The 15341-nt window shown below is 43.9% G+C and overlaps 2 protein-coding genes and 1 long non-coding RNA gene across 9 annotated transcripts; 2 read left to right on the forward strand and 1 right to left on the reverse strand.

The window, feature by feature from the left end:
• Nucleotides 1-12: 12 nt before the first annotated feature.
• wdr77 (WD repeat domain 77) lies at nt 13-4986 on the reverse strand. Its single transcript, XM_061290949.1, is given in 12 exon segments — nt 13-260; nt 349-375; nt 377-409; nt 480-588; nt 666-731; nt 840-897; nt 1031-1101; nt 1279-1328; nt 1410-1551; nt 1629-1814; nt 4610-4708; nt 4905-4986. Coding segments are annotated over 11 exon segments (972 nt in total). The 5' UTR covers nt 4695-4708; nt 4905-4986; the 3' UTR covers nt 13-115.
• Nucleotides 1820-4382, forward strand: LOC133162046 (uncharacterized). 2 transcript variants are annotated; one of them, XR_009716165.1, is made up of 3 exons: nt 1969-2233; nt 2301-3285; nt 3422-4382. It is a non-coding gene; the product is annotated as an uncharacterized LOC133162046 (long non-coding RNA). The 2 variants fall into 2 exon arrangements; XR_009716164.1 differs by lacking the exon at nt 3422-4382 and having other exon boundaries at nt 1820-2233; nt 2301-3156.
• Nucleotides 4987-5570: 584 nt separating the features above from the next.
• Nucleotides 5571-15259, forward strand: pbrm1 (polybromo 1). 6 transcript variants are annotated; one of them, XM_061291845.1, is made up of 30 exons: nt 5571-5679; nt 6681-6830; nt 6922-7019; nt 7083-7230; nt 7348-7497; nt 7572-7688; nt 7768-7836; nt 7911-8009; nt 8081-8166; nt 8240-8325; nt 8410-8626; nt 8915-9056; nt 9131-9225; nt 9295-9574; nt 9648-9753; nt 10116-10755; nt 10834-11045; nt 11108-11293; nt 11363-11520; nt 11605-11874; nt 11951-12096; nt 12239-12396; nt 12477-12660; nt 12882-13080; nt 13158-13356; nt 13428-13580; nt 13940-14074; nt 14383-14435; nt 14531-14735; nt 14803-15259. In XM_061291845.1, exons 1-30 carry the CDS (start codon nt 5671-5673, stop codon nt 14964-14966), a joined length of 4914 nt encoding a protein of 1637 aa, XP_061147829.1. In that variant the 5' UTR covers nt 5571-5670; the 3' UTR covers nt 14967-15259. The 6 variants fall into 6 exon arrangements, with proteins under 6 accessions (XP_061147829.1, XP_061147828.1, XP_061147830.1 ...); XM_061291844.1 differs by having other exon boundaries at nt 9131-9574; XM_061291846.1 differs by lacking the exon at nt 13940-14074 and having other exon boundaries at nt 13428-13496.
• Nucleotides 15260-15341: the final 82 nt, after the last annotated feature.

A 15341-nucleotide genomic window follows, 5' to 3' on the forward strand; every position in this document is an offset into this window, starting at 1 on the left:
CACTACTGAATCCATTGACACTGAAATTTTTTTATTTGACATGGTTTATTTGCTAAACATAACATGATTTGCAAAGACTATAGAATTGAAAGTTTACAATTTCTAGTGGTTGGGTCTAAGACGAGTTCGGGGCGCCCCCTGTTGGCTCCACGGTGTGGTGAAGCACAAGGTGATCCCAGCCCACAGTGGTAAGTTTATTCGAGCCTGCGTGGAGCCAGCACACGCCCCTGACAAAGTCTTGATGGCGCCGATCTCTGAATCTACAAAAGGAAACAGGAAAAATTAAAACTTTAGTAAACTATTTAAAATCTCAGAAAGGCAGGTCTGTGCCATGTTGCCAACACTCACATTTCTTGGAGTTCTGAATTTAAAACAGCAATCGTCGCTAATGGAAGCCAGCAAAGATGCGCTGTAATGAAAACAAAACAAGTATAATAAATACTAATAATTAAGATAAGGAAAAGAGCATTTTTCCTTACCTCTGTGTAGAAAATGCCAGGCTGTTAACTCTGCGGCTGTGGACGCTCGCCACACGGCCCGGCTCTGTCCCGAGGAAATCCTTGACGGTCACTCTGCCGAGCTCGTCGCCTGAGGCACATGGAATGTTATAGAGGGTGGGAAAACAGATTACAAAATCCGGCTTCCTTGAACAAGCTGGGACATACCAAATGCAATGGTGCTTCTTTGCTGAGGATGCCAAGAGACAGTGGTGGGCAAACAGTTGGAAGTCTCTGAAAGCAGAAAAATAGCAGATATACTATAAAAGAAATATGAGAATACACAAAAAAACAACAACATCATCCTCTGCAACAAATACAAAACTAGTGAACGTTGCTCACCTATTCTTGTGGCAGGTTTATTTGGTGTCCGCGTGTCCCACATAAGCACGCGGCCATCCTAAGCGGTGAGATAAGACACACCTTAGAGGAAATAACTCTACAGTCCTCTTTATGCATCAGCTAGACATTTAATATTGATTAGTCAGACATAGATGAGAACAAAGTAACTCAAATGATGAACAACATCTTACCTGACCACAGGAGACAAAAAGAGAATCGTCTGTAGGACTGCAGGCAACGCAAGTGACCGCTTGTGTGTGAGCTGGAGGATGGAAACAAACATTTTGAAAATGGTAAGCAACAATACACTTAATAGACATTTTTGGACAATTAGTGTTTGCATTGTTAAAAAGAGGGTGATTTAAAGCTTCTAATGTATGCACACTATAAAGTGCATTTAGAGTGCAGTGGCTTTTCACCATGGGAACATTGTCCTTACCACTGTAAGACGTGACAACCATCTCCTGATTCAGGTCCCACACTTTAATTCTGCAAAAATTAAATAAATGTTCTTTCAGAGAAAAAAAAAAAAAGGATCCTGCAGTGTGAATGTGTGTAACACCTTCTTACCTACAATCCATACTCCCAGTGATGGCGGTGTTTCCTGCAGCTGCAGGGCTCACACTGGTAACAATATCATCATGCTCATGCTTGGTGAAACGGTTGACAAGGAGGCGCTCATCCTCATCCAGTTCCCAAAATTCCAAGGCACCTATGACAGTAAACCCACCACAGGTTAGCTCATCATTCTCCAACAAAGGCATCATACTTGTCAAGGTATGTTCTTACCTGAATCCGCTGCCACGACAAAACCCTTTTCTGATGCCCACTTGACGTCCGTTACTCCAGTCTCAGTCTGCACGCCAGCTTTGCAGAAGCCCTCATTTGGGGCCTGCTCGGGGTTACTGTAGATCCACACAGAGCCCTGCCAACTCCTGCCAGACAGACTGGAAGAACCGAGCAACAAAGTGCCATCTGGGAGGGAAGATGATAGAGGGAAAATCATTATGTTAATGACGACAACAGCTAAACTCAAAACAAAAGCACAAGGAAGAAGCATTTATTAGATTTGAATTGAGGTTCACTTTTTGTATTGAAGTGGTTCACATAATAGGACATAGCTTTCACTCGATCTCCATTTGAGTTTATCATTGACTTCATTGACTTCATTGAGAGGTAGAAAGCAGAGGGAAGAATCCCTTGTCAGCTCCTTCACTTCCCGGACGTTGAAGGGATGCTACCAAGCATCACCTTTCAGACTTTAAACACTGCGTCAATACTTCGCTTGAAACTTTCCTCTGACTGGGCTGTGATACATGATTCGGGTAGGCGGTTCCAGCTATTAACTACACGGGTAGAGAGAGTGGCGTCACCATGGATGCGTAACCTCCTCGGTTTGTATAGCTTCAAACTGTGACCACGTGTCGATGTATCATTATTTAAGATGAAATACTCCCTCAGGTCTTCACCAAGTTCGCCTCGGAGAATGCGCCGGGTATATATCAGATCTCCTCGGTGACGACGGTAGGCCAGAGAAGAGATTCAGCTGTTCCAGTCGATCTTCGTAGGAAAGCTGGTGAAGTTTTGCAACTGTTTTCGTACCGCGACGTTGAACTCGCTCCAGCATATCGGATTCGTACTTGGTCAATGGGAATACTGCAGGCAGTCCGTACTCAAGAATGGGACGCACGTGAGAGATAAACAGGGGTCTGAAAATCGCAGGAGTCATACGGGCAAAAGACCGTCTGATGGATCCAAACATCCTGGTGGCAGCGGTGACCTTCTTCGTGGTGTCAAGACTAGTCTTTAGGTCTGACGACACTATGACACCAAGGTCCTTCTCACTTGTGGTGTTTTTAAGGAGATATCCTCCAATATGGTACGCCCCGAGTGGATTCTGAGTTCCCATGGAGAGCACTGAACATTTGGCATGGTTTATTGGAAGCAGCCATTTTTCCGTCCAACTTTGGAGCCTATCTAACACGTCTTGGAAACGGTCAGCATCCTCGACGCTAGTAACTTCAGCCCAAAGTTTTAAATCATCCGCGTACAGTAAACACTCAATGTTCAGTTCTTTCGGGAGATCGTTGACATAGAGCTTGAAGAGTTCGGGTCCAAGGACCGATCCTTGTGGCACTCCACTAGACATAAGCACAGGCGCTGAGTATGCGTCGTTGACTTTCACTCGCATATAACGTCCTTCCAGAAAGTCAGCAATCCAGGATAAGATCTTCCCAGTTACACCAACCCTTTGGAGTTTAAGCAGGAGACGCATGTGAGGTACTCTGTCAAAGGCTTTGCTAAAGTCCACGAAAATGACATCAAGGCATTTACCAGCGTCGACGGCAGCTACCCACTTCTCTCTGGCTACTAAGAGATTCGATACACAGGAACGTCCTTCCTGGAAACCATGCTGAGCAGCAGTTAGCACGTCAAGCTCGTTCAGGTGATTTTGTAGAGCCCGCTTTAGTAGTTTTTCCATGACCTTACAAACGATCGAGGTCAGACATATGGGTCTGTAATTTGTCGGATCATGGCGAGCTCCTCCCTTGAATATTGGTTTGACTGTGCCGATTTTCCAGTCGACAGGTAGACGTCCGGTTTCCAAGGAAAGCTGGAGTATGTGTCGGACGGGTTCTGCAATATGCTCGACAATAGTTCTGAGGAAAGCTGGGTGCATCTCATCTGGCCCAGGAGAGGAGTCCGGCCGTAACTCCAGAAGTGCTTTCATAACATTTTCTCGCTCAAATACAAGATGGTGGAAGCCTGAGTCAGGAACAGGAATATGGGAATCCAGGATCTGCGGCTCGACGGTATACACAGAGGCGTATTGTGAGCCGAGTGATTCAGCTTTTTCGGCATCCTGGAGAAGGAGATCCTCAGAACCCGGGGAACGAAGGGGAGGTATGCCGCTTCCTGCCTTGGTCCTTCTCTTCAAATAAGCGAACAGGAGCTTTGGGGAAGTCTTGGATGTCTCCGCCAGACGCAGTTCATATTCGGTTCGTTTTTTCCGCTTCATTTGTGTGCACCGATTTCGAACTATTTTGTAGCGATCATAGTCCACGGGAGATTGAGACAGTTTGAATCGATCCCATAGTTTATGACGACTTTTCAGCAAGAGTCTTAGTTCACCATCAAACCAAGGAGGACCTTTGGTGAAGGTTCGTTTCCGAGAAATTGGCACATGCTCCTCCACAAGAAGTTCAAGTTTGGAACGAAACAGGGTCCAGGCATCTTCGAGTTCGAGATGAGACGGAATACTCCAGTCTGTTTGAGCAGCAGCTTCCTGAAGAGTGGGTTGATTTGTACGCCAATAATTTCGACGAGGTCTACCAGAATCGTTAATTGATGCACAACCGCTCCAGTGAAAGGAAATTGTACAGTGATCACTTCTCCCGATTGGCAGCGAACATTGCAATTTGTCGATGTCAGTTGGGGACGCTGTTAAAACAAGATCCAGGATGTTTGAGGTTTGACCAGGAAACATACGGGTTGGAGACATGACATGCTGGGTCAAATTGCAGTCGAGAATTGTATCAAGCAGTTGGGCATCGAAAGTTCCTTGATCTAGGTTACAGTGGAGGCTGTCCCATTCAATAGCGGGCGCATTAAAGTTTATGTTTTGAATTAATGTACACAACTAAATAGTCGACACGGCCTCAACCCATTTCTCTGGCATTGGCATTTTAGCTCAGAAAAGTTGTTTACATGTGGTGAACAGTTGAAAAAAAAATCACATTTGCGTGAGTCGTTAACTTGTTGTCACCTACCTGCTTTGTATTGCGCCGCACACAGATGCTTCTCCATGCATGCTGGAGCATTAGGAGGTATATTCCAAGGATTCTCCTTTAGCATCGTAGTTTCCAGTCCTGTATATTTTTTAATCCAAACAATCAATTTACAGAAGGACGAGATTAGCCTCAGATGATTGAGCGCAACAAAAAATCTAATAGCAAGGAACAGGGTTGTTTTAGCCAGAGCACACAGTGCAAAGGATACTCAACTGGAGTGTGTTTATCTAAAATTAGTGTACAAAACACAATAATAAGAAAGTAGAGCACGCACGCGGTGGCTTGTTCTTCTTCCGTGCTTTTGCTTCCTGTTTTCCCTTGGTGGGTGCTTCTGCAATATTGCCATCTTCAGGACAAACACGGTCAGTCATTTAATTGTAGACGTCACTGACGTTAACCATGACCAAAAGCTGCCTTTTTTGGACACTTTTATTTTTCTCTTCTGAGTTTTAAATTAAAAGAATGTTGCTGCTTATTATACATATTATTTTTTGCATGCCAAACGAGTGGCAGCCTAATTCAACCATCTAAAAAAAAACTGTGTTCTATGTAAAGTTCACTTTATTTAACAGGAAATGAGTGGCATGATAGTTTGCTCGTGTCAGAAAAATTCTGTTACTGGTGTCACAAGCGATGTCTTTTAAACTCAACCTGCAAACTCCAAGTTATCCCTTTTAATGTGGGCCAGTCGATCAACAAGCATCTCAACAAACATGTGGCAATTGCTTTATTCTGTGCACAAGGGTGATAAAAGAAGCAACTAATTCATGTACAGGAAAAAAGACGTTATAAGTTATAAGCAGTGGAAGATGGATAGATGAATAATAATAATGATAATAACAATAATGTTGGCGTTGTTGTTGTTACACACCATGTACCTGCGCTTAAAAAAAATGCAGTTCCCGATAATGCTTTTGTTTTGAAGGCGAAAAGCGGCGGAATTAACGTTAACAATAGCGCTAACTTTACACTCCTGTCTGCATATGGAAAATCGATGAGTGATTGGCTGTCTTCTCGGTCAAGATTCTGTGGGTCTATTAATGCGAAAGGTAAACGCCAACCATGTCAAGTGGTCGAAGTCAAGTAATGTTCTTATTACAAAACGATCAGTCCTCGGGGTAGTTCACGCTAGCTATGTGACGTTCACTGTCACAATAATTGCCTTTGTCTCGGTTTTGGCGTTTTGAGATTTTTGGAAGGCTCACCGATTTAACGGTGTTTTGCTAACGGTAGCTGTATTGCGCGCGCCTAGAGGATCACCGCAGCTCAGGTGTACAGACAGCTGTCATACGTGCCGACTGCCGAGGCCTGGATTGGGGGGGGGGGGGGGGGGTGCAGAAGGGATGAAGTGTCATTAAGGAGGCAAAGGAAAAGACAAACTATAATACACCTGACAGCTGCCACTAACGCCTGCTGAGTTACTGTTGAACAGGAATTGCATCTTTTCGCTGCAAACATGTGTCTTTGTAAAATGTTCATTGTCTTTAATTTCAAAGCTGATGTGTAGGCCTGAAGAAAAAGTATATTTTGGTATTGATTTGACCAAACTCAGATTATAATCCCCCCACGTTTCATTTTTAACAGGCACTATATTAGTGTTTCTTTATCTACACACAGCCAAAGCTTTTATACCACTCACAAAAAGTTTTGAATTGTTATAATTTTAGAGTTATTATTAGTTTGTATAAAAGGCAACAGGTGTAAGCACGTTTGTTGGCCTTTTTGCCATCTAGTGCAGTATATATATTTTTTTTAACTTGCGTACCCCCTGAAACCTTTTTCTCATACCACTAATGTGTAATTTTTGATGATTCTCCAAAAACAAAACATACACTCTAATCTGTTAATGTATTAAAATAAAAAATGAAAGGGATTGAAAAATGTACTGAAACTACAACATACGTTTATAAAACTAACGAAAATTAGCATGTCAATTTCCAAACTGTACAACACTTTACGAGATACCATTCTACTGAGGTACAGTATGACTCTTGTCTCTTGACATGAAATTTTGTCCATGAGGTCAAACCTCATTTGGCCTTTGCTTCAGGGGTTCGTCATGGCCTTGAAAAGGAGAAGGGCGACGTCCCCGTCCAGCAGTGTCAGTGGAGGAGATTTTGACGATAGCCAGCCCTCATCCTTAGTGACTTCAAGTGGCCGAAAGAGGAGAAGGACTTCAAACATTCCAACTGTGGATCCTGTAATTGTCATTTTTCTTCTTTTCTCTCGCAATCCAAATGATGTCATAGCTGATATCAATTGCATGCGAGTTTTGCCGTGTTGCTTTTCAGATTGCTGTGTGCCATGAACTCTACAACACAGTCAGAGACTACAAAGATGACCAAGGCAGGATGCTGTGCGAGCTGTTCATCAGAGCCCCGAAACGAAGGTGAGCGTGAGGTTGCGCTCTTTTTTGACAGTGACCTACATTTCATCCACTTTGCATTTCAAGGAACCAGCCAGACTATTACCACGTCGTGTCTCAGCCTATTGACATGATGAAGATCCAGCAGAAATTAAAGATGGAGGAATACGACGATGTGGAACAGCTCACCAGTGACTTTCAGCTCCTGTTTCAGAATGCCAAAACATATTATAAGGTAACATCCCGTCATAAACAAGCAGTCGGGCCCACCTCATAAACAATCAAGTTGTCCTCATAGTTAAAAATCACCCTTCAGTAAATAATGTAATGAACTTCTCTTTTTTTCTGACAGTCAGACAGTGCTGAGTTCCGGGCAGCTTGCAAACTGTGGGATCTTTACCAACGTACCAAGAATGAATTTGTCCAGCCAGGCGATGACGATGAGGAAGACGAGGCCAGCTATGATGCGCAAGATGTCCCCAGCGGGTCTACTGAAGATGAGGTGAGTCGAGGGCTACTTAATCAGCAAGGGTGAAATGAAAACATTTGAGGCCTTAACTTTTGACGTGATGCCAGAGTACGTCGACCTGCTTGAGAGACCTCCTTGAGCATCTCCTGGATGCCGTGGTGACATACGCTGAGCCCTCAGGCCGCCTGGTTAGCGATCTCTTTCAGAGGCTGCCGTCCAAAGTGGTACAAAACATTTAGGTTTAAATTTAAGGGGGCTTGAATGACTTTTGCTTTGACGTGCAATCTTTTCTGTTTCGTTTAGCAATATCCAGATTATTACGCAATCATCAAGGAGCCCATAGATTTGAAACTCATCGCTCAAAAGCTTCAGGTATTCTGCTTCCAATTTGCACTTGATAAGTTATGATGCTAATGCTAATGCTTATGATATGCATTTGCTTCAAGATGGGCCACTACAGGAGCGTTAATGCCATGGCAAAAGATATCGATTTATTGGTCAAAAATGCCAAAACGTACAATGAGCCTGGATCACAGGTCTTTAAGGTGAGTGTAGCAAAGACTATGCTATATAGCACGTTGACATTTTTAACTTCTCAGATTGCATTTGTGTTCAGGATGCAAACACAATTAAAAAGATTTTTGCACAAAAGAAGTCAGAGATTGAACACGGAGATTCAATCAAGTCCAGCATTCGTATCAGGTATGAACCCCAATGGAGTGAATGATGTGAGTAAATCGTTGTCTTTCTATTCAAAGTGTATTTTTATCTCCAGGAATAGGAGGCACGCTCAGAGCGAGCGCCTTTCGGCAATCAGCATGGCTCTGCAGTATGAAAGTGATGAGGACGGAATCCTTTCTGGTACATGTTGGCATCATTTCAAGTAGACGTGCAGAATATCAATATATGTAAATAGGATCCGTTTGCCTCTTCCTCAACGCTCAGGGTCTGTTCACTACGACGAGGGCGAGTCCGAGGCAGAGAGTTTGACCACAAACATCGACATGAGTAACCCCATCTTCCAACTGTATGAAGCAGTACGCGGTGCCAGGAACAACCAAGGCCTCCTGATCTCTGAACCTTTCCTGGAGCTGCCCTCCAGGAAGGATTACCCTGACTACTACCATCAGATCACTCAGCCCCTCTGCCTCCATCAGATCAAGTATGAAAACAGCTATCACCAAATATTACAGGCTTACCATTTAGGAATTTGTGTTTGATATTTGTAGACATAGTTGGATGGAAAAATCTGGTTTTCTCCAATGATGTTTTTTTTTTTTTGACTTTATTTTGATCCCTGTAAAAAAAACTATTCAGAGGAAAGAAGTAAATATTAGAATTATATTTACAAGGTTTATTGTCCGATAATATCCTCCTTCTTTGGCTTGGTTTCCAGTACAGTAATTGTGTGCCTTCCTTCCCAAATGTGAGAGCCCTTAATTCCCCGCAGGAACAAAATGAAGAATAACGAGTACGACAGTGTGGAGCATTTGGACTCTGATCTAACACTGATGTTTGAGAATTCCAAACGTTATAATGTTCCTCACTCCTCCATCTACAAGCGGGCGCTCAAATTGCAGCACATTCAGCAGGTCAGCCTCCGCATCCCGTTCTCACATTTTGAAGTGACAACTGTACATAGATTTATTTTATTTTATTTTTTTAGACAAAACGAAAGGAGCTTTTACAGCGAGATGATGACGATGGAGACAGTATGCTTTCCTGCGCCGCCTCGGACACCAGTTGCACGAAAAAAAAAAGGTTCTCACTCTCCGTACGTGCCGTTTTAATTTTGAAGCACGTGACACCTCTTTGTCGCCCTCGTTGCAGTCACAAGAAGAACACGAAGAAAAATCGAATGAAAGCGCTTTTCGCTTCCGTGACCGACGCACGGGAGGCGGGCACTGGCCGGCGACTGTGTGACCTCTTCATGGTAAAGCCGTCTAAGAAGGACTACCCCGATTACTATAAGGTCATCCTGGAGCCTATGGACTTGAAGACCATCGAGCACAACATCCGCTCAGATAAGTATCTCAGTGAAGACGCCATGGTGGAGGATATGAAGCTGATGTTCCGCAACGCCCGACACTACAATGAAGAAGGCTCACAGGTTCACCACTTTACTTGCTTTATTGATTATTTGAAGCTGAATTTTATTTATTGTTTTTTTTTCTTCCCCCCAGGTCTTCAATGATGCTGATGTACTGGAGAAAATCATGACAGACAGACGCAGGGATCTCGGACCAGTGACAGATGAGGATGACACGGTGTCTTCAAAGATGAAGATAAGTAGGTGGTATAAAACTTGAAGCAAATGCTGGATGGACAAACTTCCAAATAAAAAATAGTGGAGTCACCTCTGGTGTCCTCGCATTTTCAAAATGATAACTTTCAAGGGGAAAAAAATGACATGGTTGTTGAGCATTGTCAAAGAGAGTGAGCTATTTTCAAGACTTTTAATCAATAATAGTCAATAATTTGTTAAAACAACCAATAGTATGGATTCCTGAAAAGACTAAATTGACTAAATTTGGACCTAGAAGCTTTCTGCCTGACGCCAAACATATAAAAAACCTCTCCTTAACCAAGCATTCATTTGAAAGCCATCTATTCCTCCCAAGTGTGTTACTCACCAATTCCCTCACTTTCAGGAAAGACAAACATGACTCTGAAGAAATCCAAGTACCTCACACCCTTACAACAGAAACTGAACGAGCTGTACGAGTCCGTCAAGAACTACACAGACAAGCGCGGACGTCGCCTCAGCACCATCTTCTTGCGTCTTCCGTCCCGTGCCGAGCTGCCAGATTACTACATAGCTATCAAGAAACCGGTAGACATGGAGAAGATCAAAAGCCACATGCTGGCCAATAAGTACCAAGATGTAGATGCACTGGTGGAGGACTTGGTGCTCATGTTCAACAACGCCTGCACGTATAACGAGCCCGAGTCTCTGATTTACCGAGATGCTCTGGTGCTGCACCGGGTTCTGCTGGAGACCAGGCACGCCCTGGAAGGAGGGGAGGACGCCTACGTGCCCGACGTGCCTCGCCTCATCCAGGAACTCATCCGCAGCCTCTTTGTCTCCGTGCTCGGCCACCAAGATGACGAGGGGCGCTGCTACAGCGATTCTCTGGCCGAGATCCCTGCCATTGACCCTGCAAATCCGAACAAGCCCCCTCTTAATTTTGAGATCATTAGAAAGAATGTGGATGGAGGACACTATATGAGGCTGGATGTGTTTCAGGACCACATGTTTGAAGTGTTGGAAAAGGCCAGACACCTAAATAGGTGAGATATTGTCACCAAGTCTACACAGAAACATCTCGCGTGCCCTCGGGGATTGTTTAGTATCATTTGTCGTTACAGGACAGACTCTGAAATCTTTGAAGATGCCGTCGAGCTGCAGCAGTTTTTCATCCGGATCCGCGATGAGCTTTGTAAGAACGGCGAGATTTTGATGACTCCTGCTCTGAGCTATACATCTAAACATCTGCACAATGATGTGGACAAAGAGAAGAAACAAAAGCTCCCGAAAGAAATTGAGGAAGACAAAATCAAGAGGGAGGAGGAGAAAATGGGTAAAACGCCTTTGAAACTACTGTGGGTTGTAGTTAGCGTTGAATTTGGTGTTAATTTCCAGAAGCTGAGAAGAGGGAGGAATCCGTTGGAGGCTCGTGGCAGCTGAGCGCACAGCGCACATACAGCCAAGACTGCAGCTTCAAAGACAGCATGTACTGCGTTGGAGACTACGTGTACGTGGAACCAGCCGAGTCCAACCTCCAGCCTCACATCATCTACATCGAACGCCTGTGGCAAGACGACACCGGTCAGTCCCTGAAATCCAGATCATTTTTGTTTGTGTACCTGCTCGATTATCGTTCTTCAATACGTTCAGGTGAGAAGTGGCTCTATGGCTGCTGGTTCTATCGGCCAAATGAGACCTTCCACGTCGCGACACGAAAGTTCTTGGAGAAGGAAGTATTTAAGAGCGACTATTACAACAAGGCACGGATCAGCAAGATCTTGGGCAAATGCGTGGTCATGTTTGTCAAGGTAACCACTCCGCGTGTCACCCGAGCAACTATTATGTCAAGTCCAAATGCATGTTGCCATTTTTTTTTTCATGCGGGATTTCAGGAGTACTTCAAACTTTACCCAGAAGGCTTCAAGCAAGAGGACGTCCATGTTTGCGAATCACGCTACTCTGCCAAGTCCAAGTCCTTCAAGAAGATCAAATTGTGGACCATGCCCTTGAATTCAGTTCGCTTTGTCCCAAGAGGAGTGCCTCTGCCAGTTGTACGGGTAGCATCGATATTTGCCCCCAAAGAAGAAAAAGTAGACAAAGAGGAGGAAGTAACAGAAAACACAGATGAAACCAAAGTGACAGATTGTAGCAGCATAGACAAGGTTGAGTCCTTTTTTCGTGCTCATCAATAAATACCACATGTCACTTTTAGGACTGTTTTCTATTTTATACCTGCAGGAGAGGGAAGATGCTCCAATGGAGATGACCAATGGGGAAGCGGGATGCCAGTACTATGAACAACTTTGCTACAATAACTTGTGGCTGAAAGTGGGCGACTGCGTCTACATTGCATCTCATGGACTTGTGCGCCATCGTGTGGCCAGGTGGAGTAAATGCATATTTAAATACAAAATTATTTATATAGTGCATTTTACAGCAGCTGTTTCACATAGAGCCATGGGACAATTACAAATATAGCAAAAAGTAAATTGCTCTCTAACAAGAAACTTAAACTTTGCTGCACAGGATTGAAAAAATGTGGATGCGCGACGGAGCCGGCTATTTTTTCGGTCCAATCTTCATCCATCCAGAGGAAACGGAACACGAGCCCACTAAAATGTTCTACAAGAAAGAAGTTTTCCTGAGCAACCTTGAAGAGGCTTGTCCCATGACCTGCATCATAGGTGACCTTCATCTCGACAACGTAATTAGTCCGATATTAATTTCAGTTGTGCATTCCATATGCATATTTCTTGCCTCGCAGGGAAGTGTGTGGTGTCGTCCTTCAAAGAGTATCTCTCTTGTCGGCCAACTGAAGTGCCTGAAGCCAATGTCCTGCTCTGTGAAAGTCGCTACATTGAAAGTGAGAAGCAAATGAAGCGGTTCAAAGGACTGAAGCGTTTTTCATCATCTGCAAAGGTGGTGGAGGATGAAATCTATTATTTTAGGTAACAATAACAAAAAGATGTCTGCGTTCATATACACCAACAGTACTTGAGATCTCAAAAATGGCCAAAAGATTCATTTGTTGATGACGTTTTCAGCGCAGTAGAATATTGGCTTTGTTTTGCATCATAGTTTTTAATTTCATAAGACAACAAAAATCTATTTTCTTCCATTCAGGGATTTGTACTGTGTGATTATATTGAGCTATGTTTTTCCCACGTAGGAAGCTTATAGTTCCCCAAAAGGAGCCATCACCATTGCTGGACAGGAAAATTGAGGAACTGGAAGCTAAGTTTGCCGATATGACTGATGAGGAACTGGAGGAGCTCGGTGATGATGACAGCGAGCTTGATCATTCTCTTCCTCGGATGCATTCTTCCTTGTGTGGCGACATGGATATCATGACATACGCTCCGCCGCAGGTCAGGCCTGTTGTGGGTTGATTAAATGCATCAAAGAATGAACTTTTTTTGTGATTTGATCTCCCGTGTGTACACAGTCAACCAAAACTCTAAAGGGTCTTTCCAAGAAGGAGGGCTCTAAGAGGAAGATCAACATGAGCGGCTACATCCTGTTCAGCAGCGAGATGCGAGCCGTCATTAAAGCTCGCCACCCGGACTACTCCTTTGGCGAGTTGAGCCGCCTCGTCGGCACAGAGTGGCGGAACCTGGAAGGTTCCCGGAAAGCGGAATATGAAGGTGAAGAAGGCCGTGAAGGAATGCGTTCAATGATTGCTCAGATGTCACATTTGTTCTTGATGCCGTTGCAGAGCGAGCAGCCAAAGTGGCCGAGCAGCAGGAGCGCGACAGGAGCCAGTACGTGACATCCCCGAGAGCAGGTACCCCAGTAGGGGCACTGATAGGAGTGGTGCCTGCTCCAACCCCCATGGGGATGCTAAATCCCAGCTTGATGCCTGTGTCAGGTAACCCCTCAAAGATGCAGATGGATTCCCAGTAAGACCGTAGAGGGCTGGAATAACAAGCTTCCCTGCTTGATTTACTCACATTGTATTACATCATAATTGTTTTTCTTTATCCAAAAGCTAGGAACATGTTAAGTGTTGTTGCATGCCTCTCTTCATCCTGCTCAATAACACAATCATCTCTGAAATTATCCCTTGGCAAGAAGGGCTTCAAAGTAGTGCTTGTGATATTTGTTTTCTTTTTTTTTCATATTCATTTTGCATTCACTAAGGGTAAAGGACATACAAGTGCATATTAATTAACATGATGCATGCTTGCATGTTGTCTGTGTTTTGTTTTGGTGCTTTTCATTTTTAAGACACTATGACGAGTGCATGTCGCTCGGCTGGAATGGCTAGTATGACTGGCATACCAGCACAGCTCACAGGGGAGCCTTTATATCCCCAGCATCCTCTGCTTGTTATGCCTGAGTTCCCTGGAATGCCATGTTTCGGTAAGAGTGCTGTCCTAGCCACCCCGCTTGCCGCACACTTGCTTCCTGTCTGCCAATCTGACTTTGCCGGAGGGGCTACCTGTACCAATAGGCCGTGACCTTTAGTTAATGATGACCGACTGATTACAGGATGTTATTTATTCAAACTCATTTTTTTGATTACCTCAATCTTATTTCAAGGAAATTACCGAGCAAGCATTAAATGTTGATTATTGGCGTTCCTGAGATTTGCGATGTTGCCAAGACAACATTGATTGAATTGCGGTCATGGGTTTTGTGAGTCTTTGTTTTTGTAATGAATGTCACAGGCATCAACGGTATTGGGGGTGAAAGTGGCGCAGGGAACATTCTCGGATCTCAGGTAATGTATAAGCTCTGAAAATAATAATAATTTCCCTTCTACTGGTGGTAAAGAAATGTTGTCTTTGCGCATTATTTCATTGTATTGATTTTTAGACGGGTCCTGGTCAACAAGCTCCACCGGCGTACCCAGGACAAGGCCAGATGGGGCAGGCTGCCCTTCAACAGCCCTCCACCCCGTTGTTTGTGTCCCCTCCAGCCAAGTCTCAGAGGCTTCTCCACTCTGATGCTTACCTCAGCTACATAGAGGGTCTAACAGCGGAATCATCTACCGTGAGCAAGTGGGACCATACACTTTCAGGTCAGTCTTTTTGCTTGTCATAAATCCATAAGCGATCAACTCGTATGACTGTATATTTGCCTTTTAGTTAAAAAACAAGATGTGCGCCTGACAAAAGAGCAGGAAAGTAGACTGCCATCCCACTGGCTGAAGAGTAAAGGGGCCCACAAGACGATGGCTGATGCACTTTGGCGACTGCGTGACCTGATGCTACGAGATACTTTGAATATTCGCTACACACACAACTTGTAGCATGCTCACAATTTGAGCCTCTGTTCCCAGACCTGTAAAACAGGGATGCGGTTATGCTCACTAAAAGTGTTGACTTTTCTTGTTATGATTAATGAGATGTGTTTATGTTTGTAGAGGTTGCTTGTGGAAGCAATTTTTCATTTAACATTAAGATGTACTGTTCCAAGTGCAATATTGTTCAAACCATCATTCTGTGATGAATGCCTTTGTGATTTCGCAATTATAAAGCGTTACATTTGTCTGTTTTCATTTCATGTTTGTTTCATGGAAATGGATTAAAAAAAACAAAGTTGCCTGGTTGTGACCAAGTTTCAGTTTTATTTGTTATTTAATTACCTCAAATTACAAGTGCAAGTTTTAGTATTACATGGAGTG

The sequence above is a fragment of the Syngnathus typhle genome, linkage group LG11, assembly GCF_033458585.1.
Source record: "Syngnathus typhle isolate RoL2023-S1 ecotype Sweden linkage group LG11, RoL_Styp_1.0, whole genome shotgun sequence".
NCBI lineage: Eukaryota > Metazoa > Chordata > Actinopteri > Syngnathiformes > Syngnathidae > Syngnathus > Syngnathus typhle.